Genomic DNA, 23,326 nt, shown 5'->3' with positions numbered 1-23,326 from the left:
ACTTTAAAGGCTGGTCTTTGAGAAGAGAGCCCATCAGAGTTAAAGAATTTAATCTTGTGTTTCAAAATTGGTGACCATATTTGTAAAAGCTATTCACATTGCATAAACAGATTTTGTCATTCACATTTCAGAAGGTTTTATGAGCATCAAGTAGTTTTGCTGCTTCTAACATTGAAAAACACTATTTGATAAAAAACTTTTCTTTAACATACAAATGTTCCCTGGCTTTTAATTGAGCATAAACAGGTTTGTGGCTATTATTTACTGGACCTTTCCAATCATTGAAATGTCCACTTCTCCTTTTACCACTGTAATGATGCTGGCAAAAACTCTTGGTCTATCATCAAACCAAAGCACCATATAAGGGGTATACAAATATAGGGCCAAAGAAATAGTTGGCTAGGCCACCCACAAGGCTAGACATTTCCAGCCATACAACAGCTGTATTATTTAATCTTGTGGTTCTGTCTTCACTGAAGGCATTCATACCTCAACCATTATCTTATTCGAGTTCTCCACAGTCTTCTATCACAACCTTTTTCTTTGGCTTTCCAGAATCTGCTCCCTGGGCCTTGGAGATAAAAGGTTGATAGTTTCAAGATGTTGACAAGACTTTATTTGTACAGGTAGATGAATGAAAATTCAAAATTTGTTGCATTCTTAAATGCAAAATATATTGAGCATCTTACAGGCCTGGCCATTTGAGGAGAGCCATAGCTCTTGCTCCACTCCAGGCTCTCCTCAAAGGCTGGAAGGGAGCTAGAGATTGCTATCCTAAATTGCTGAAAAAAGCAAATTTGCTCTCCTTGAAATCAAATTTTTCTTTGTTTCTATTCTTATAGCTCACCTGAATACTACTAGGAGAGCTGTTTACTGCTCCCCTGTCAAAAGTCTTCCGGCCAGGCCTGATCTTATAACACATTAATAAAATAAAATCACACATAGGGAGAGGCCATGAGGTCTATTGCAAAGCCCATAAAAATGAAAGAAAGGAGATTAAAAGGAGATGAGATCAAGTTTGTTGGTTTAAGCTTTGTTATAGAACAGGTTATAAGAGTTTTTGAACCAGGGTAAAGCATCCTGGAGTTTTCAAGGTCTGGGAGGGAAAGGAGTTGTGGGATGTTGAGTTGTGGGCAGACGAGGAAGGTGGTAAAGTTGCTTTGCAAGGCTACAGCTTGCATGAGACGAATGGCTTTTGACTATATTTTGTCAAAAGGGTACAAAGATTTGTAAATTGTTAAAAGTTGCAGGAGGAGAAAAACCAACTTTCCCTAGAGAGGAGCCCAAGTTTTGTATATAAACGCGACATTTACCATTAAGGTTTGAAAATACAGAAAGGACTAGTTGTGAAAAAAGTAGAAATATCAAAGTCAGTACAATTCATGGAAAATGAAGAAAAGTGTTAATGAAATAACAATCTGAAATGACTGTTTGATTAAACACTTCCCAGGTAATGCCAAGGCATCAGAGAGAAGTGATGCTGAAATATTTCTTTGAAGGTGAATGCTCATAACGAATTGTGTTGAAATCAAAGGAGAAGAAAGAGCTGAGAGTAGTTTCTTGAATCAATTACTTCCTTTCTTAGATTCATTTAGGCAGGGATAATATGTAAGAAATAGGTTGTTGTGTCTCCAGGAGTGTCTAGAGGGGGCAAGGTTATAAAATTCCACGGAGAGTTTCTTGAAAGATAAACTACGGTTGAACGAACATAACAAAACAACTTATACGATCAGGATATAAAACTAGGCAACATTACGTATTCAGCGTAAGAGTAGTAAAGCGTGTTCACAGCATGACTAAGCAAGGCTTAACTTAAAGTGTCAATCAATGATACCATGAGTCAACACGTGATAATAGTAAATGTCTTGTCATAAGGCCCACAATGATGTGTCTCCAGGAGTGTGTAGAGGGGGTAAGGAGGGGTGAAAGGCCTGAGGCCCATGCTTTGATGGAACCTGCAATGATCTTACACCATGTTACTATCAGATAATTACAAGACAACACAGAAAACCTAAGCTACTTTTTGGAATCAATGCCTATAAGTTTATCAAGAGAAAAACGGTGCCCTCATGTCAATGATTCATAAGTATAATGATTTTGCACAGCCTGGTGAAGAATTATAAAAGAAATTTTCAACAATTGCAACTAAAATGGGCATTTCCTAAGCACTCCGAAAGATTTAAGGACGTGGTCACAGAAAACTTTCTTAGGGGGGGGGGGGCAGTTGGCGAATCATCTGCGAGTGTCCCCTAACACATTGGTGTGTATCCATGTAAAGATGCAGTGCCTGTAGATTATTTAGATTCAATTGTTGAAACAAGAAAGATGCTTCGAAAGGCCATTGTTTTTCTAAATATTTCCCTAAACGATCGTGTTAACCCCCCCCCCCCACACCTTATCTACATTGTAGTTGAATCTCACTATACATTTCGTAGAATTTACTGCTTTATGTATTCAAAACGGAATTTTTTTCAATGCCGCCCGTACAAGCTGGGAACTTCTTGATTTCCGCAAGGATCTCATCTTTTAGCGAGGAAAGGCCTTCTTAGGTTACAGATATCCTGTACAGGTAACTCCTGCAGTAACGGTCTTTTTTATAACAGCAACCCATACATAAATTTTCAGTAGCTATTTCAATAAGCAATACGTGATGATAAGTAGAGAGGTTTACACAAAGTTTAAATCAATATTAGCAATAACCGTTTTCGAAACGTTCTATATTACGGATAATTCATGGTGAGCGAAAGTTTCAGAAAAAACGGGGAAAGTGGGGAGCAGTGGCGAACACTTGGGGGGGGCGACCGCCCCAATACTTTTCAGGACAATGGTCTTTTGTTCTAAAACAATGGGAAATGTGACGTCATCTTATTAAAACAATAGGCATGCCCCCCCAATATTTGATCAAATGTCTGCCCCTGGTGGGGAGCAATGGATATAAGACAGCTGAAAAGAAGGAACCAGTTTGGTCAGAGAACAGAAAAGCTTCGTTGTTTATGCGCTTAGTTCCTTTTAATTTATCCTTTGGTACAGTCATTAATATACTTTTGAGCAAATGGTTCTCAATAAAGCATGATACACTGATTTCTTGGAATTCAACACTGTGGAGAGGCCAAGAAACAGACACAATCATGGAGCAACCTCTTGAAATATATATACATTTAATAACAGTAAGAAGAAAGAAAGTTTAAAAGCAGTGATATTTATATGTAGGAATGTTGATAAAAGTTAGCAAAAGAGAAAGAGGAAGGTAGCGAAGAAAGAAAACAGTGATGACAGCAGTGTTACAAGCTAATAAAATACAGGGATTATTATCTTAACTCTCGGAACCAGGGGCTGCAGCCTTTCTCTCGAATAACTTCCAAAATGTGTTCTATTTCCTTAGAGTACCGAATGAGAATCAACTGAACGGGAACGGGCAGTCACCCTAACATGAATTTGGTTCCGATAACAAATTCTACTGAACAAATTTTTTGCTTTCGTTATCTCACAGTATCATCTGTTAGTCAATAAATACCAAATTTTTTAATAAGATTTGGTCATTTAATATTTGATTTTGCTCAAAATTGCCTTGATTCATTCCTTTCAATTGGGTATGCAACGTATCTTGCGAGGCCAAACATGTTCATAGATGACATGACTTTCGACAGGAAGCCATCGTTAACTCACCTCTATTTTTCTCATAATATCAAGGCCTTCAACAACCTGACCAAAGACAACATGTTTACCATCCAACCTAGAAAAAAGTCATTTGTGGACATCAGTTCATTTACCCATTTACGTAATATTTATGAAAAAAGCAGATCATTTGCATATTAGGACTACTAGATGAAGAAAGAGGCTGGAGGATAACCATCAGTTATTACAAAATGATTCATTGATTCGACATCTTGCTTGAACTTTATGACAATTTTTCCTGTATATTCTTCCTTCATACTTATATCAAAAAATACTCTAGAATTCTTTAAAAACTCGCTTTGCTTCAGTGTTGGCTTATTCAATATTCTACAGTTTGTCATGGTGAGTACAGGGTGGGAGCAAATTTTGTAGGCGAAGGGAGTTTATCTGTTTAGCCACCAATTTGCAATATGTCAGGCATTACAATGTTGTGAATCGAGGCTAAATGAATATTGTAAGATATATTGATTACAGGGCCCTAATCCTATTTGTAGCATATATATTTCTGGCTTAATTCACATGATATATACTATCTGTTTAAGTGCTAAATTATTTTTATCTCCACCCATACACTCAGGGACAAGGCATTACGATGCAATTATCACCCAAGGTTGCTGACATATTGTAAACTCTTCAATTCTAGAGGAATCAAAGATCTTCAATTCTGTTGCATATTAATTGTGGTTCATGCTACTTGAATCTGAAAAATCTCCAGATCAGAAGATAACTCTTGTGCTTATAAGAGACTCACCAATCAGTTTTCTCTGTGCAAATGAAAAATTGGGAACCATTTGTGTTAGGCCCTGAGTTTGCCATTGACAAAATGCCTGGCAAAAAGAACATAAACAATTGTCTGTTTAAACGAGAAGAATGACCAGCTATAAAGTTGAAGAGGATTATCAATTCACTTGTATGTGCAGGTGCTGTGAATTAGCTACACAAGTTTGCTCTTGGAATAAAAGGAAAAATAGACGAAGAAGAATAAACAGCAAGGGGAAACAAAGAGGAAAAGAGAGATAGAAAAGAAAATTGGCAAAAGTTGATATTAAGTGAGTAAAATCGAGGTTGGAAAGAGGAAATAAAGGGAAGAAATATTTAAGTAACAGTAGAATACGGAAGAAATGAAGAAAGGTAATTAGCATTGCAAAAAGGAGGGAAAATGCAGTACCCAAAGAATGACTTATTCAGAAATACAAAGAATAATGCTCAATATTCTGTTAGTAGAAGTCCTAATGATACAAACTTTAATTTAATGAAAACAAAAAATATAGAAGAATTCGTACATATTAAATATCGTATTGAAGAAGAATGGTAGCTGCTGGAAACATTACCTGGTCCAGTGTGTTTTAATACAAAGTTTTCATCGTCAAACTTCCTGCCATATATTGATTTGCCTAAAAGAAAGAGTACGACTTTGATTGAAATCTGAAACTTTTAAAGATAATATCCTTACTTTTTTTAATACAGAACCAATTATCAATAGTAAATGCTTACAGTAAGTGAAAAACGGTACGACAAATCTAAGGATAATCAACTTAGGCACTTTTTAGATAGTGGCAAATAAGAGGCGGCAAATAAGATGTTGCAACAAAAATAGCCTGTTTCGTAGCTTTTTGAAAATTTTCAAGCTTATTTCATTTGCAATTTACATCAAATGAAATCAAAGTATAAATTGAAGCATGAAAAGAAAGCTGGGTCAAAATATTGATATTTTAGTGTTCTTTGGCTGTCTCTTTATCGAAGTCTTGGTGTTTTCAATATGAAAAACCTACAGAGAAGACAAGAATAAAAGTTGGAAACCAACCTCCCGTTCCATCATGCTTTGTAAAATCTCCTCCTTGACACATCTAATTACTTATTAAAGATTCTATAGTACTTTCAGTCTCAAATCAAAACAAAATGCAAATGAAACGTGAATAGAAAGGATTCTACAGTCATAAGATTATGCGACACCCAACTCAGATTAATACAACAAAAGTTTGCCAAGAAAAAAAATAAATCAGGACAAAAAATACGTCGAACAAATCTGAAAGTAGTATATTGCATAACAAAAATGCGTATAATAAAGAGCAAATGTGTTTGACAAAGATCAAATGCAGATGAAAAGATACAAATTTTGGTATAATTCTGTGGAATGTGCTTTTTCTATATCCAAATCCTTTCTCGTGAGTGCATAATGCCCGAAAGTTCTCTGCAGAAATAAGAAGGAAGTAGCATTAATCAATGTGTAAAAAAGCACATAAACTATTATTTAAATAATGAATTTGTAAAAGCTGCACTTCCGTGAGATGTAATTAGATACAATTCCTCAAGTTCTGAAAATTTGGGAGAACATGTTTCCTGTACCCCTGGTTCCTGTATCCATAGTTTTAATGACTCCAGACATGCCCAGTTCAGTTATTAAAAAGATCAGAGAAAGTTGCTAATGAGCGTTCAAACAATATCTTAACTGTCAGGACTAAGTCCAGGCTACAGCTCAAATACGTTGCCCAACAGATTTTCACGTGGAGAAAACATGTTTTCAGCGTTTATTTCAACTCTGTATGTGCGATGCAATCAAAAAGAAGAAATTTTGAAGATCTGTTACAGGCTTTATGCATAGACAACTTATATGCAAGACAATTATTTTTACGCTTTCCCATCATTGTTTATTGTTTAATTGCATGGTAATGCTTGAAAGGTTTAATGGTCCTGTCTAGCTTCATCGGTTGTCTGCCATTGTATGGACACTGCAAAAAAATTCTTTCCTCACAAATGTTCAATCTTAAAATGTTCTAGAGATTGATTCATGAAAAAAAATGAGTCTCAGCAGAGACAAGAGGCGTTTTGGAACTGAAACAGTTGTAGCAAAAGGGTTCTTCCAAATATATAAACATACAATCGAGTATATTTTTGGAAAACTGAGGCAGCATTCTAATTTACTGTGTAACATCATATTGTTACATACACTGAGTGACAGAAACCAACGGAATCAATGATTATCTTTTTTGGTTAACGAACAACTGCAGTCCCTTCAATAGAAAACTTACCAGCAGTCATCGGAACAACATCCTGCCTGAGCTCCATGACAATTCTTCCAGTGTATTGCTCATTCATACTAATATCAAAAAATACTTTGGCGTTCTTTGTTCCTCTAGAAACCGGCTCTCCATCCTAAGACAAAGTAATGGGCAACACTGATGTTTTTTATCAATGAATGAAATCGCCCTAACTTCTAGCAAGTTTTTCACAACCCCTAATCTAGGAAAACTAAGGGTGATAGCCAAAAATTTTCAAGGGGAAAGTTACAAATTATTTGGCAACGAAAGGCCATGCTTCTAAAATAGCAAATGAAAATGGTAACGAAAGGATTCATTGCTCAAGAAGTGGTAACTCTTGTAACTGAAAAGTAATTTCTTGGACAGAATTAATGGTTAATAAGAAATAGCACCTCTTTATGCAAGAGAAGTAACTCCCAATTATCTGTAAAATTACAAGACATCCAAACTTGCTCTGAAATAACAGAAATTTTAATCAGTGGCGGACACTTGGGGGGGGGGCGAGGGGTGGCGACCGCCCCCTCAATACTTTAGAGGACAATGGTCTTTTGTTCTAGAACAATGGAACATGTGACGTCATCTTATCAAAACAATAGGCTTGCCCCCCCCCCCAATATTTGATCAAGTGTCCGCCCCTGACTTTAATCCATCAAAAAATATATGCTTGAGGGCAAAAAACTGCTATATTCCAATTCAACTTCCTGTTTCCTTTTGAAAAATACTCAAACTTCATTGTATAACAGTTTTACCCCAAATACGAATTTACACCTTACAATTTACAGATATTTGTTCAGGATAACATTTTTCATTTTGTGTTGTGTCTATTGTTACTGGGTAATGGATAAACTTTTAATGGCCAGCAGACAATAAAATATCATTGCAATCACAAGATAAAGAGGTACCTCTATTAAAAAAACACTTGCTGATCGAAAAGATAATCTTGAATTTTGAAGAACATAACAATTTTCTTCATTGCCATCAATAATACTCGTAACAGTGACTTAACAGTTCTGCTATTATCACATTCTTCTTTTACATAGCAATAAACCTTGCATAAAATAGTTTACTGCATAAAATTTCAAAATAGCACAAACAGAAGAAAATATCCATAATTTTTCTTTGAAATCATCCCACATTATATCTTCTGATGAGTTTCTGACAAAAATTCTGTAATCAATGCCATCTTGAGATTTTAAAACAAGATTTAAACAAAGGTTGTTCACCTCACTTTGGTCCATAGCCTCTGTACCATTTTGCATACCTTCTTCTGGCTTTCCAGCGTGGTCTTTCAGCCAGGAATCTTCACTCCAAACTAAAAAAATCAAAGATAAATCACAAACCACGAATGACAACAAGCATTACAATTGCAAACGACAGATATAATGTGATCTCATCAAAAAGGTACATAGAACTTCTAACATTTTACATTGCAATCTGCTCTGCAAACTATTTCACCAGACTTAATTCTGTGTTTTTCTTCCTATATGCAGACTTTAAGACATACAAGAAAATTAACAAGATGATGGCAAGTGACCGGGGGCGGACACTTGATCAAATATTGGGGGGCAAGCCTAATGTTTTAATAAGATGACGTCACATTTCCCATTGTTTTAGAACAAAAGACCATTGTCCTTCACAGTTGCCCCCCCATAGTGTCCGCCACTGCAAGTGACCAAATGTGTACAACTTTCTACACTTATGGCATAATGTATAGAAACAAAATTTGTTGATTGTGGATGATGGATTTAGCAATACGCAGGCCTGGTTGTATGACTTGTAGCAGGGGAGTAATAAACACCTCTCCTAGTAATGCAGCCATGCATCCAGGAAACTTGTTTTTGATAAATTAGAGAAACAATGATTGTTCTTAAAACTCTATTCAGGTAAAAATTGAATGTATATGTTATTGCAACGTGGCATGACAACAGCAAATAGGATGTGAACATTAACCATAAGGAAATGCCTTCAAAGATTACACAATTTTGTCACCATTCACAGAATACCAGATTTCATATTTTATTGCAATTCAATTTCCATTTCTTTATCAAGTAAGTGCTTTGTGAGCCTCGTAAAAACTTAGTCTAACATGCTTCCTTGGCATTTTTACTTGCAGAGTTTTTCTCGTTGGAAAGTGGTAGGAGCTATGATAGTTATTTTTGCAAATGTAATTTTTAGAGTTATCTATTAGGAGCAAAAAGCTCAAAGACTACAGAAGTTAGCATATAATATAAGCATATTTCCTACCTGCTTTCATTGAAGACTCTGAGAATTTCATTGGCTTTGCAATGTTAACACGAATTGTCCTTCCATGAAGTTCAGACTCATTCTACAAATGTAATTCAGAGAATTCAAATGAAGAGATGAAAGCTAAAAATACATTACTTGCCTTGAAAAAATATTTTCTCAAGCTTGCTATTGTTTCTTTGCCAACTCATTCCAGCATGTGTATTAACACCTTGTTTTCAAAATCTTCTGGGTACGTTAAAAAGATATTCTATCATTTATGAGAATAGATACTGTATTCTCTCTTGTTTACCTGCTGCAGGGTTATTAGGAAGGCCAAATAATCAGAGAGGCAGGATTAATTTATCAACATGCATTTAGAAAGCGGGAATAAATTTTCAACATGTTCTCCTGGAAAAATGAGGCTGATTGGCTAAAACATTATTCACCCTTGATGTCATCAAATAAGAATTGAGAGAAACTATGCTGAATGTCTGCAATCATTTAAACTACAAGCACATTTGCAACCCATTGGTTTCTTCTTTAATGAAATCCATATAGGGGGCTGGATTACAAGAGAGAATTTCAGTATTCAATTGAAATAAATCTACTACAAAGTCATATAAGGCAACAACATCTAAACCTACAACAACTCCATTACCGTAAATCCTTGAATTAGTCCGCTGGGGGCTTATTCATTTTTGATAATTTTGGATGGGGGCTTCTTATTCGAGGGGGGGGCTTATACGAAGGGGGGAGGGGGTTATAGAATCATTATTGACATTAAGAAGACATTATTAAAAGACCTCGTTTATTTTAGTAGGAATTTCTTTATGAGCATTTAATTAATTACTACCAAAAGTATGAATTTGTTGTGGTAATTCAATAAAACGCCATAGCCGACCTCAGATGGCAAAAATTATCAAATTAAGGGGTCCAATTTGAGAATTTACGGTAGCAGTGGGGGCTTATTCGAGGGGGGCTTATTGACAATTTGTAGTTCTAAGGTGGGGGCTTATTTGAGAGGGGGGGCTTTTTCGAGGGGGGCTTACGAGGATTTACGGTGCTGATCCCTTGCTAGAATTGAAGCTATGTGCAAGGTTTCACTGTATATTAATCTGATCCATCAAATTGTGATCACACAACTTACCATATTATCCATTGCGGCAGCAGCATCCTGTAAAAATATAGAGCAGCAATCAGGGTCAGCAGTTGTATTTTGCTAAAGTAAAGTTGTCAATCAGGGATCTTCCTTGCCCCTAGGTCTTCTTATCAGATATTGAAAAAGGGGTGATTAAGGACCATCTAGGGGACACCTATCTATAATAACCTCGTTTTAGATTAAGCTATCAACCATACTCTAGGATTTTGCTTTCTTTCACTATGTTGCAAAAGGAGGGGTAACTTGAGAAGAAAAATTGTTTTGTTGTTAATCTCCTATTTCATACAAACAAAGACAGAAATAATAGATGTTAAGTGGAAATAATAATTGAATAATCATTTATTATTCAATAGAATAAATCAAATACAAACCTCTGCAAACTCAAATTCAACAAACGCAAACCCTCTGTGTTTTTCTGATATATAGGTTTAAGGTAAAAAGTGTTTTTAGTGTATTTTAAATAGAAATCATGAGTCCAGGTACTGTAGAAAATAAGCAAAACAAAACTACTGCTGCCAGAATGCAAGAACCAAAAGGTTAAAGGCATTGAGTCATGATAAATAGACTGGGTATACCCTAAGTGCCAAAATCCGCTGAATTCCATGACGGCGATGCTATTGGTTGACCTTGAACTGGTCACATGAACTCACCTCGTACTGATTAACATAACAGTTTCCATCAATAGCAAGTTGTCAACAATGGATGCCAATATCACATGAGACAGCAGCGATCACGCGGAAACCAAAGGACCCCCTATAGAGAAAGCCTATTTACCATGACTCAATGCCTTTAATAACTTCTGAAAATAATAGACACAATGTAATATACTTTCTCACTTAAAATCTGTAAATTACAACAAATTAGCTGCTGACAATCTTGAAAAGACTTATGAGTTGCTACAATACTTGATTTAAAAACATGTTTTGGTACTTGTAAAAGAAACTGCAAATTTTTTAAAAGAAACTGTTTCACAACATGATTTTGAAAAATTTTCTTTTTTTGCACAGGAAAGGGTAATTATGATCTAAAGCAGGGGGTTCCATATATGGTTCAGACAGGTACTGCAAGGCCCGCATCACAAATTTGAAAGCAGGGGCCAAAGCCAGCAAAAGAACGGGGCGAATGCACCTTTCCCCTTTTACTGTAGTTTTAAAACTATTTGCTTTGCTAAAAGTGGGGGCATGACCATCCTGGCCCCCTGATGGTGGGGGCCATGTACTGTGGCTGAAAAATAAACATGTGCTTTATTTTCAATTAAATTGTTGATTAAGGAAGCTTAAGTGCTAGAATTCTAAGTACAAAATTATGTCATAAAGAAATATAAAGGATACGAGTTTCATAATCCAATGGAATCTGAATATCAATCACATCACCAAATGGAATAAACGCAGCATGAAGTATTTTGTCATCAACTTCCTCTGCCAGGCCACCTGAAAGTTACACCAAGATAAAATCTACTAGGATAATTGCAAACTCTGATGATTAACAAAAATAATCACAGACATAATGAACTTGCACTACGGCTTGTAAACATGGGAAAATAATCCATTCAAAGCTTTTACTGTGATAAAAGTTTATCTTGTTTCAGATTCAAACACAATCTGTGAAGGCTTCATAAGAAGGTGCATTGGCATGTTTCTTGATCATATTGATGATGAGGTTGATAACTGCATTGCAACTAAGAGTTGCAACTAAGAACCACATTGTTTATACATCAAGACCATTTTGCGTAGTTAGGCTGACTTTGACAGCCCCGCCTCCCCCAACCTTAGCTATGTGCACATAAAAAATCTCATCAAATTGTCAGGTGCACAAGTACTGTCTATTTTTCCAGATCTAAATTTAATGGATCTTCTTTTTAGGTGTTCCCTCAGCAGGGATCATTAATAATATTTTGTGCCTGCAAGCGCAAAGCTGATTAAAAATGTACCTGCAAGTAAAATAGGGTGCAATTTATAGTCATATTTATTTGGAGGAAAAAACGAGTGTTATAAAGGAGCCGCCAAGTAAGAGACAAGTAAGAACCTGAAAACATTGTTTTTAAGTTTCATTTTATGTTTTTACTTAGCTGGTCAAACTTAACGTATTTTCTTTTCGCCTGTCCCTAGAAGTTAAGTATTCCAGAATGAAGGGTGAAGTTGTTAATGAAAACAACATTTCCTCATTGTTGCCAGTTTTAAATCATTACATCGAGTATTTTGGAGATTGCAATGTTTTAGAATATTACTTGACTAAACAAACACATAAGATATCGTGTGCACTTACCTACGTAAAGCATACGTTTATTGGTCATTCTCTTCTACAGATGGGTATCAGCTTCTAATTTTGTAAGAACTTGTGCCATCCGCCATGGCAATCCAAAAACGTTCGTAATAACCCTTTTGTTCTGACCTCGTTTAGCCGTTTCAAAACGAGAATGAAAAAGTGTCACTGAGCTTATTAAACAAAGATTGTAACATAAAAAGTCGAAACACACTAGCCAGGCGCGCAACTACGGGGGGGAGGGGGGGGTCCTGGGGGTCCAGACCCCTGCCCTTTTTCTCAAAAGGGGAAAAGTGCCCTTTTTCCTGGAAAATTGCTTGAATATTTTAACTATTACGCTAAAATGGTTGGTCATACAGTAAATGACACACTCCGGAGATGTAATGGACCTCGCAGGAATACAGATAAATGATTTAGTCAAACTTTCACGCACTTGTTTGGTCGAACGTCATCATGTTGCAGTAATAGAGTCTATCTTCAAGCCCCAACTCTACAGCGTGTTTTATGATGCGCTACGCACTGGCTTTGAAGAAGAATGGTTCTGCGACTCAAAAACCAAAATAAAGGCACAAGATTTTGAACGGGATAGAGCCTCTACGACCTCTGGTAAAAAGTTACAAGAATAAAAACCAAGACATTTTTCAAGCCTGTCACATAGTTGACAGGGTCATAGAAGACCTTTGCATGAAACGAGCGAATGCAGAGAAATATTTTCGGACTGGTATTAGCAAGCAGTAAATATGGCACAAAAAGTTGATGTTCAGCTGTTCCGTTCCTTGTCAGTATTACAAATCAGCTGAAGGCAAGACTTGGAGACAGAAACCAGCTGAAGGCAAGGCTCGTGGAACAGTTCAACCTCCTCCAATCTGTAGTGCGAAGCAAAGAATTCAATAATAATATTTTAAAGCGCAAAATGTCTTCGGATATGGAAGATGATGGGTTGCTATTCAAAAGTGAGCTGGCGCTGGGAAAAGGAGATGACAGCAGGGTCGCCGAGAGGGGGACAAAGGGGCAAATTACCCTAGGGCCTCGAGGTCTAGGGAGCCTCACAAAGCAATGAATTCCGTTTTTAAATGGAATTTATTAAAAGTAACAAAATTACAATTAAAAAGTAAAACATCTTAAACGAATTAGTGAATTTAAGCTATTTGCAAGGGTGTGGTGGCAAAATTTTTGCTCGCTTCGCTCGCAAGAGGCATTGTTTTTCCATTTCCCCCCTCCTTCGGGCCTCCTAAACTTCATCACACCTCACCACAAAATAAACCGTACACCACAACTTTTCTCTATTGATCAGTTTCCCTTGTCTGGCGTACAATATTTGCAGATTTACTAACTGCTCATATTTTCGGTGTACCTAAACAAATGCCCCGGTGGACCTTTTCTGAAGTTTAATTAGTGCCCTTTTCGTGTCTTGGACCCCTGCCCTCTGAAATTTCTGGTTGCGCGCCTGCTAGCAACATACAAATTTGAAATATGGACCTCAAACATTTTGCCTGAATGTCAAGCTTGTCTTCTTACTCAAAGATCAATGACATAAGAAGCCGATGAAATTCAAGCTTGGCTTGGTGTTATTTTGGATCACTTGTGTTCTTTTTCCTGTTTAATAACATAAACGTTTCTTAATCAATACATATTTTTCGCGTCTTGAAAAAGAAATTATGTGCAAAGTGATCATGATCTAGCAGCTTACCTTTACATTTGCTTACGCCGTGGAGCCAAACATTTAAACCCCCCAGGACTTCTTTGTTTGCTCTAGACCCTTAGTTTTATTTTGATTCATATCAAATTTCTTTTCTACAAATTCAATTTGATAAACTAAATATAAAACATTTGCACTTTCCTACTCATGCCATATTAGGTTCTAAACGACAGACAGAAAAATTCAAGAATTATATGTTTAAATCGTCTATATTATTAGATATAAGACTCAAAAAGTTATTTCTAAATAATATGAAGATAAAAATTGCAAGCATATACTTTTTCAACTCATGAAAACACGACAGACCACTGCTATATTCCCCCCGTAACTACGTAAACTAAAAGAGCCATATTTTTTAAAATTCTGCTTAAAAACCCCAAAAAATTGTTATGTGTTGTTGATTTATATCTCCTCTAACTACCTGCATCAGAAAAAGCACTGAAATATTTGTGAGCCACGAGAAAACCATTCATTAAAACAAGCAATTTTCCATACTGAACCCTATTGCAGCTCTCTCTTTGCCACTATTTCAAAAGGCGGAGGTAAACAAATCTGTAGCAGGCTGCTCGACGGGCTCCAAGGAGTTCTTGCGGCCAAAAGTCGATAAAAATGTAGCAAATATGAAACACCGCAATACGCCAAGAATAAACAACAATAAAAACACGTAAACCAGTAAAGGCTAATATTTCGCCCCGGCATACGGGGCTAGCTCTACGCGGGTATTAACTCCGGTATGGCAATGAGTAGTTCAACACTAGCCAATCAGAGAGCTCTCTTTTTATGGCGTCATGTGATGGTAATAGCGGAAGCAGGGGTTTGCTGTGAGAAAACTACACCCTTTTTCCTCGTGACGAAAATATACCTTTTTTCGCTTTCCACTCAATTTGCGGCGCATGGCTTTCATTCGATATTACAGTAACACGGTTTTCTGTTTCTTTTATATATGCAATATACTTCTACATTCAAAGGATGATACAGGCTTCTTTGGCTACAATATACATATCACATATACACTGCTACAACAAATTGACACACCTTTGCTGGCATCATCTCTGGATGCTGGGGTGAGGGGGCACCCAGGTGTAAAAGAGCATACTGATCATAAGCCCCGAAATGCTCTGCCTGGTGGATTAGCTGAGGAGCTAGCAAGGACTCATAATCACAAAATATGTCTTATAAATATATATATATATATATAACATATATAACATAAATATATATATATATATTTATATATTTATATACATATATAACACTCTATATGAAAGAGAATAAACAGTATAGAATGCCTATGCTGATACACGCCCCTTTAATGCAGGTACAGTACTTCAATAGCATACTGGCTCCCAGATCTTGTTCAGCACAAGGCTGTGGGACAACGCCCAGTACAGCAGGGCTGCGGTTGGTATTACACCATTTTTCTTAGTTTTCTGACAAGCTGAGCTTGTTATTTGTATGGTTTCAAACAAGCAATCTTTCAAAAGAGCATGAAAAATTACCTTCTAGAGAACCTTTAGTCCTATTTATTTCCATTCTAACACAATTGAACTATTTGTGCATATTGTAAACCATTATTATTTGATTTCTGTTTTTCTTTTTTAAATTGTTATTTTTTTGACTTCTGATTCTTACTGTTATTATTCAAACAAATTCATAATATTATTATTCATAATATTAAATTATCGTCATTTCGCGTCAAACTGGGCACATGGCTCTGATAGCTCCTTCATGAGTTTTTTCCATGTGTCCATCAGCTGATCTTATATAATATCTTATGTTGTTCCCTGTAATGTAATCTTTATTGTTATTAATGATTGTATCTTGACAACTAGCATGATGTATCTTGTAATTAATTGATTTGTTGCTGAGAAAAAGTTTTGATTTGATTTGATTTGATTTGATTTGATTTGATTTGATTTGATTTGATTTGATTTGATTTGATTTTATTTTATTTTATTTTATTTTCTATTTCTTTTTTTCATTCGCAGTTACGTTCAAAAGTATTGGGTTACCTTCAAAATTTTGAAGACATTGTACGCAATAAATTTTCGAGAACCTCTTAACAACATTTTGTCTTTAACCAAGTAAAAGAAATATTTACATGAAATTTTTGCAAGATATCATCTAATGTTTCGGAGCCTTTCGTGTACGCCAGAGCATCACAAATTATCAAACGTCAAAATTCTTTAAAAGTCAGGGCCCTCATTCCAACTGTGGAAAAAATCATGTTAATGAGATCTTTTCTTCGTCCATTTTTTCTTGCCTACAATCGAATAAATTTTTAAAATAACTCTGTACGGGGCAAGCTAGTAGAAAGGTAGTTTTATTGCCGGAAAATTACTCTTCAATGTGGTTCTAAAATTTCATTGCGTTACTGCAGGACTCGTGGGCCAAAAAAGGTTTAAGATAAAAAATTCTTATTCTTTATATCCAGATTTTAAAAAAATTTGCTGGTTATTAAAACCAGTGTCGTCACTCATCCTAAAAAAGCAATAGTTCCTATCTTAGTGTCAATGTAAGTTATGGCCTCAAAACCAAGAGCTTGTATGAAAAGGCTCTATCTTTTTGCTTACAACTCGCCAAAGGCCTGGTAGACATAGGGGCTGGTAGGGCTGCAGCTCCCCACCCCCACCCCCCCCCACTAAACAGGCAAAATATATTGCACTTAAGACTCTATCCGAGCAGTTTTATCTCATTGAAGCAATTATATTTGGACATGATAAATCTGCATCGAGTCACTAGGCTAAGACACCCTTAAACTTCTAGAAATCGCCAGATGGTCTCTATTGAAAACGATGTCATGAAAAATGTTTTATACCCTTAATACCTGATGCTACGAAATTTGCTCACTTTTCATAGACCCTTGTATGAATAAGCAAAAGAACAGAATTCAAACAAACAATTTTAGGCTTTCAACTAAACATGTATATGGGGTATATCCATAAAAATAGAACCATATTATTAAATCCTTTACGATACAGCATTGCACTTTGTTCCGCCATTTTGCGTGCCATGGCAACTTACGACACCAAAGCTTTGATCTCCATATAATATTTACGGGTTGTCTCCACCGCAGCGTCAATTCTACTCAACAATCCAGCCTCGTCTGAGGTTTCCCGTGTCTTTGTAAGAGCGTCCAAGACCCTGGTTCTTGCGGGTTCCAAGATGTTTCGCAGCTTGGTTGTATCTATCAAAAATAGTTATTGACGTATTGTCATCGAATCGCATTGTATATGCAACTGGACGTTTAACATTATATTTTCTCAATTTATAAAAATAATGAGGTGCTAATTTATTAATCTTACTTAAAGTCTATTAAAATTCATATAAGACTTGACAATTTTCCAAAATTATAGGGAATTGAAATAAAGATACATGACATTTTGTTCAGATCTTCCATTTGTGTTAAAGGCGGCTTTAAATTATTTTACGATCGGTTTACAAATTGGCAAAGATAGCAGGATAATTTTTCCCATTTTAAATATACAATAGATAAAACTGGAACCCTGGGTACCAGAGTCTCAGTAGAAGTTTAGGATACTGATCGATTCAATTTCTTGTTGACTGCTTTTTGAGGCTCTAGTACCTAGGCTGGTAAAACTGAACCTCATCAACGCAACCCTGTTAGCATGTCTCTTACTTTTTACCAAAACATTGACACATTTTTGCTAAATTCTAAATTTTAGAATGACTTTTGGAGGACCTTTTCAATTTTTGATTTTTTTCAAAGTTCCTATTGACAAGGATCCACTCATATCATGTCAATCAGTAAGAATTAAAAATGGGACAACAAGTCACTTAGAAGGAAGCCAATTTGTTAGGTAATTCTCGCGTAGACGACTTTTAGACCTTATGATACCTTACTGTGACCACTTCAAATAAGACATGAAGACCCTTACTGACTTGCTCATAATAGAGACTTAACCGCGCTTCAATCCCTTGTCTTTGATATAAGTGAAAACCTGCCTCGTTGTGTCACTAGATAAGGCCAGCACTTACCCGACTTGTAATCTTTAGCAAGTTCAATAATTTGCTGGAAGTGCCGAACTGATTGAGTGATCACTTGCTTGATTCGTACGAGGCTGGATTCTACCAGCAAAACAGCTGCATCTTCAAGCATTTTGTTCATATTGAGGCTGATTTGATCAAAATCTGCAACAAAGAGACCAACGCTTCATCTCTTCCAGAAACAAATGAAATATTCAACAGTTAATTACAAGCCGATCAACAAGGAACTATTGAATGCCACAAGAAATGTTTGAAATGTAAAAAAAATGATTTAAAAAAGATTTCAACACTGCATCATAGGTCTAATAATGAAAGTGGAACTTTCAATTGAAAGATATTAATGAAAAAAATAGAAATTGGTAAATCACGTACAGTTAAAGAGATATATTTTAGATAACTATATTGCACGAAAGTGGGATTCAATGTATGTAGTATCTCAGGTATCATAGAATATTGTAGAAAAATTCGAGCTATCTGCCTACAATGTACAATATGGTCTTACTGTGCACTGTGATGAATAGACTTTTTATAAGTCTCCAATAAAAATGATGTTATTATATCAAAATTTGGAGCAATAAAACTATCATGGATTGTGTGTAGCAATCGATATCTGGCAGAACGTAGAACCAATGAGGGTTTGATAACAAAAGGGTGAATTTTAAGTAGTTTAGTATAAAAATGCATGGTTAGGCCAAAAATTGGCTTATAAATCTATGAAGTCAATAGGGAATGATGAATGAACCAAGTGACTCTGTGGTGAATAACAAGCAGGCAACAATCTTCCTTTCGTGCTTCTTCTGCAGCTAGAATCTAAGCAGATTTTGAACGCTTATGAAATGTCTATTTACCACTCACCTAGCTGCACTTTTCCAGATAACAGATTTTTGATACTCTGAGTGAAGGCAATGAGAACACTCTTAAAGGCAGCTTGCATTTTCAAGTCAGCTTTCTTTATGGTGTCATTCAAAGCAGAAAGAGATTGTTGGACGATGCCATCAACACTGTTGCCCAAATCGGCAGTGCTGCTTACACTTCTTCTTTTCCTCTCTGAAACAATAAAAAGGAAATGTCAGGTCTGTGTTAATGTCCAATTCCTGTCGAAAAGTCTTGGAGACCCAACGTCAATTTCGAAGAAAAAATTCAATCATTCCTCTCTCCCCTAGAAATAATGTTTGTTTTCTATAAAATGACAAAAGGTGAAGGCGGCGAAATTGGTGATATTTCTGGAAAGAAAACTGAAGAAAAATATTTAATTTGTCAAGAGATATCTTCATACGAATCTATGCCAAACTAGTGCTTCTTTATTCAGGCATTTACGTTATATGTTGCCTCCCATTATATCTTCTTCTAAGGAACCGGAAACTAGCTGTTAAACAATCTTGTTCTGGTACAAAATTTAAAAGAAGGCTTTTATCTTGGAAAACATTTTGAGTCATAATAAAGCTTTTCGTCTGACAATCTTCAGAGTATAAAACGTCACAACATAGTTCGAAGACGTTTTTCAGCCTGCCGAAAGGTGAAAATTCTGAGAAAAAATTATTAACGTGTGTGTGTGTGTTTTTTTATGGCTTTAAACTCAATAAAGGTACCAAGGTATCTAAATATAATTTGTCGTATAACACACAGGACCCCCAGGACCTCGTCAAATCATTGGCTCAAAATACCAGTGACCGCAAACGTTTTGTTTATCACTTCTGCAAAATAAACATCATCATATTATGGTATTATTGCTTAAAACTTTTTTAGCCAGATATCAAACTTTAGGAGTCAGCTTTCATACAATTAGAAATAAAACGGATGTAGTTTCAAGAAAAAATAGTATTTTTGAATAATTGTTTATCAAAAGTTCAATTATTGTGAAGTACTTAACGTATGTAAGAGACTTACTAGATGTGAACACAAAACCAAGATTTGTTGCGACAGCATTCGCGAAGGCACTATCTTGCTCAACTCTTCCGATAACATTTTTCATTTCCTTCAAAATCTCTTCGTTTGCTGTTGTAACCGCCGCTTTTGCAGCAGTTTCTATTTGAGACTTCAAATTTGCCAAAGAAGCACCTTCGATGGGAGCTGAAGAAGAACAAAATAGTACATTGAGATGAGAATCCATTGACACATACTTTCTCAATCGGTTGCTTGCTCTCTCTGAACATTCTTTAGACTTATCGTTTTTTAGACTTTGGACTTACCGTATCCTTGGTTGCCTGCCGAGATATAGCAGGCAACCAAGGATACCTTCAATAAAATAGCATCGGACCAAGGATACCTTCAACAAGCCCATTGGATAAATTCTTGATCCTTTATTCTCTAATCTAAATTGTTGAACATTATTATCATTCTTGGTTTTTTATTAACTGTGTTTTTAAATTTGCTCACCCAACAAGCCTATGGGATAAAAATAATATCGAGGTATTTTCAACAGATATAGAGCAAATAAACGTAGAGTCAAAGAAATTGAATGGTTTTATAGTAAAATGCAAGACAGATCATAAAGTAAGTTCTAAAGTCGACATAAAGTACAGTGCTTAAGTCAACATAAAGTACAGTGCTAAAGTCAATGGCAGTTAGTGCCACTCTCTTCACTATCTTGTGAATTTTCTTTTGTATGTACCAAATTAAGGTAACGCAAGGCAATACGTTAAAAGTCGAGCTGTCAGTTAATGAATTTTTTGAAAGAAGTATCGAAGTTCTGTTTTTCTTGTTTTCTGTTGTTTCGGGAATTGTGCACACAGCAAGCCCATGGGCCTGATTGCGAAAACCCCTGAAAACAAGCCTGTGGGCCTACCATGCACCCTAAAATGCATTCTTTTAGTATAGGATCCTCTTGTGTTATGAATTGAGTTAGATTTAAGAAGGTTCTTAAGGATATGCAAATGTATACTAAAAGTAACTACTTTCGTCACAGATTTGATTGTAATTCATACCATTACTTGTCGAAGCCTTCACATTCACAAGCTCTGACTTGAGAAATTGAACTGCTGATGACAACAATTTGCCTCCTTCCTCAATACTTCGGTAGATTGCATCTTGGACATTGCTGTCAATGTCAAGCATGTCATCATACAGCGAACTGCCCAACTGCTGCATTCCAGCGCAAAGCTTGTCATTATTGCTTTCAGTGAGGCAAGGCGACTGTCCATTGCACGCCTCCAAAATACACCAAATGGCAATCGCGATAAAAGTCTGAAAACAAATTACAAAACAGTTTAAAACAGCTAGTCTAGCAATAGAGCAATTATTCTTATGGAAGTACGGACATATTAAGATTATTCTTACGGAAATTGTTCTTATGGAAGTACGGACATCTAACTGTCATTTTGACTTCAAAAATGATACTCAGATATCAAACTTATATCATCATCCTGTTTTTGGTGTGTAGAACAGGACAGTTCTAAGTTGCTAAACAGAGCTGCACGCTTTACGTGTAAAGAAGCGTGAAACTTGGAGTAAAGCGTGTATAGATCTGCCTATACGGAATTGAGCAATTTATGACAGGCCGGTCAACAATAATTTTTACTATCCTGTTAAACATGCTTTCTTCTACAGTACTAAGATAACGTACTTTCTTCTAACAATGATATTAAGATAACAAGGCCGGAGTGTTGGTAGCTGCAATGTTGTGATTTATGACAATGATTACATTAGCATAATTAGAAGGTATGGCAGAGCAATTTGTGTACAACACAGAATGCAAAAGTGGCATTAAATTCTAATTGAAGGTAAACGAGTTTTGTTACTGAATTTCTTGATTCAATTCAGAGTCTGTAAATTTATAGATTGGACAGTGCCTTTCAATGATTAAAGAAATGCTGTTCAACGTGTCTGGATTTATAACCTTGTCATGCTAATTGTTTTCTAAGGCTGTCATTTCCTAAAATCGTTTATCCATATTTCTTAAAAAGAAGGCTTGTTTTAATAAGTCAGCTTTTGAGCGATTTGCAGAATATATTTCTTGCAAAAGATTAATTACTGTATGTTCAATCTCGTAGTTTGAACAACCGCAATGACCAAACTATAGATTTACAGATTTACAGATTCATCCCCGTTTTATATATATCATACATTGCGCATTAAGCGATGGAGAAAGCTTAGCTATCTGTAATCATGATTGCGTTTTAAAGGCTAAAGTCACTTTTCTTTAGTGTTCACTTCTCACTTTTCCTTGCGTTGAGCAACAATCATTCTAATGAACACTTTTGCCGGAAAGTGTGATAGTGTAATCCAGCAACCTTTTCGCCAAATTGGCGTATTTTATTAATGTTTATTAAATCTTGTAGTGAAAGGGCGTCTTTTCCTAGAGTTAAAATGGAGTTTAAATTTCTAAAAAAAGAACTTTAAAAATGCCTTTATGTTTGAGTTATCTTAGATTTTGAAACTTACTTAGAGATATGTAGAAGCGATTCTGATAGCAAGTCCTTGGAAAAGAAATTTATCGACGTTTCTGTAAATATTCTAGAAATTTTGGTAAACGCAGTATAAATCTAATACCTTCATTTCACGTCCTTGTTTAGTTCTTCGTCCCCGTTTGTCTGCTTGTTTTAACGCCGATATCTTGAAGCAATAAGATCATAGAATAAATTATATTAGCTTGCATCAGTAAACTTCTGTTTACTTTTCTTAAATTAAACATAAAATGAATAATGGTAAGACAGACAACATAGCTATTTACAAACAATTCTTGATTTAACAGTTGTTTCAACATAACGGCAAAGCTGTGTTTGCAAGATACAAAACTTTGTTTTCCTTTCAACGAATGATCAAATACTTGTAATCTCACCTTTTTTGTTATTGCCTTCCAAATAAAAACAGAGATTTCGAAAAAGCTCGAAGTATTCACAGTTGTTATAAACTGGCTGTGTTAGTTGACTCTCTGCGATGTCTTCGGGAAGATAATTGTCTCAGATAAAACATGAAACTCTTGCATTGTTGCTAATAGTTTTCACTGATTTTTTTTGTGAAATTCTACTTTGATTTAATAAGGGGGATATCTGTTGCAAAGTTAGAAATGAAAAACTTATGTGTGGGAAAGTTTAGATCATGTGTGGTCGTAAAGTTTTTAATGGATTCGATGAAGATGATGAGCACTAAAAGAGTAGAAAATTTATATTTCATAATTAATTATAGCTTGTAGTTATAAAGCTTAATTCGTCTTCTTTCCTTAGATAACTCTTATTCTAAATGTGCAAATTAAAGTCTGTTTTAGAATCACATAATTGAGCAGTTCTCGACGAATTGCAGAATTGAGAAGGAGTCTTATGT

The 23,326-nt window shown here is 35.7% G+C and overlaps 2 protein-coding genes across 2 annotated transcripts; both read right to left on the bottom strand.

Annotated features, from left to right (window-relative positions):
• Positions 1 to 119: 119 nt before the first annotated feature.
• LOC135688905 (peptidyl-prolyl cis-trans isomerase E) lies at positions 120 to 12,514 on the bottom strand. Its single transcript, XM_065205963.2, has 13 exons — positions 12,364 to 12,514; positions 11,430 to 11,528; positions 10,470 to 10,513; positions 10,087 to 10,113; positions 8,958 to 9,039; positions 7,937 to 8,025; positions 6,705 to 6,828; positions 5,787 to 5,866; positions 5,480 to 5,522; positions 5,007 to 5,069; positions 4,427 to 4,502; positions 3,667 to 3,733; positions 120 to 571 (listed from the first exon to the last, which is right to left on the bottom strand). The coding sequence occupies exons 1-13, from the start codon at positions 12,389 to 12,391 to the stop codon at positions 503 to 505; spliced, it is 891 nt and encodes a 296-aa protein (XP_065062035.2). The 5' UTR covers positions 12,392 to 12,514; the 3' UTR covers positions 120 to 502.
• A 4,455-nt stretch (positions 12,515 to 16,969) lies between these two features.
• Positions 16,970 to 22,714, bottom strand: LOC135688903 (uncharacterized). Its single transcript, XM_065205961.2, has 6 exons — positions 22,556 to 22,714; positions 20,992 to 21,250; positions 19,955 to 20,137; positions 18,923 to 19,114; positions 18,059 to 18,211; positions 16,970 to 17,246 (listed from the first exon to the last, which is right to left on the bottom strand). The coding sequence occupies exons 1-6, from the start codon at positions 22,559 to 22,561 to the stop codon at positions 17,080 to 17,082; spliced, it is 960 nt and encodes a 319-aa protein (XP_065062033.2). The 5' UTR covers positions 22,562 to 22,714; the 3' UTR covers positions 16,970 to 17,079.
• Positions 22,715 to 23,326: the final 612 nt, after the last annotated feature.

This window comes from Rhopilema esculentum, chromosome 9 (assembly GCF_057945365.1).
Source record: "Rhopilema esculentum isolate cy_ngs chromosome 9, ASM5794536v1, whole genome shotgun sequence".
Classification (NCBI taxonomy): Eukaryota; Metazoa; Cnidaria; class Scyphozoa; order Rhizostomeae; family Rhizostomatidae; genus Rhopilema; species Rhopilema esculentum.
This window is presented reverse-complemented; position numbering and strand designations above follow the sequence as displayed.

Coding starts and splice junctions, on each gene's coding strand:
- LOC135688903 (XM_065205961.2), bottom strand. Junction 20,138..20,991: donor GAAGGCTTCGACAAGTAATG/GTATGAATTACA, acceptor GTTCTTCTTCAG/CTCCCATCGAAGGTGCTTCT. Junction 17,247..18,058: donor TGCTAAAGATTACAAGTCGG/GTAAGTGCTGGC, acceptor TATTTTTGATAG/ATACAACCAAGCTGCGAAAC.
- LOC135688905 (XM_065205963.2), bottom strand. CDS start 12,391: ATGACCAATAAACGTATGCTTTACGTAG. Junction 8,026..8,957: donor AGAGTCTTCAATGAAAGCAG/GTAGGAAATATG, acceptor TGATTTTTTTAG/TTTGGAGTGAAGATTCCTGG. Junction 6,829..7,936: donor AGGCTATGGACCAAAGTGAG/GTGAACAACCTT, acceptor ACTTTGTCTTAG/GATGGAGAGCCGGTTTCTAG.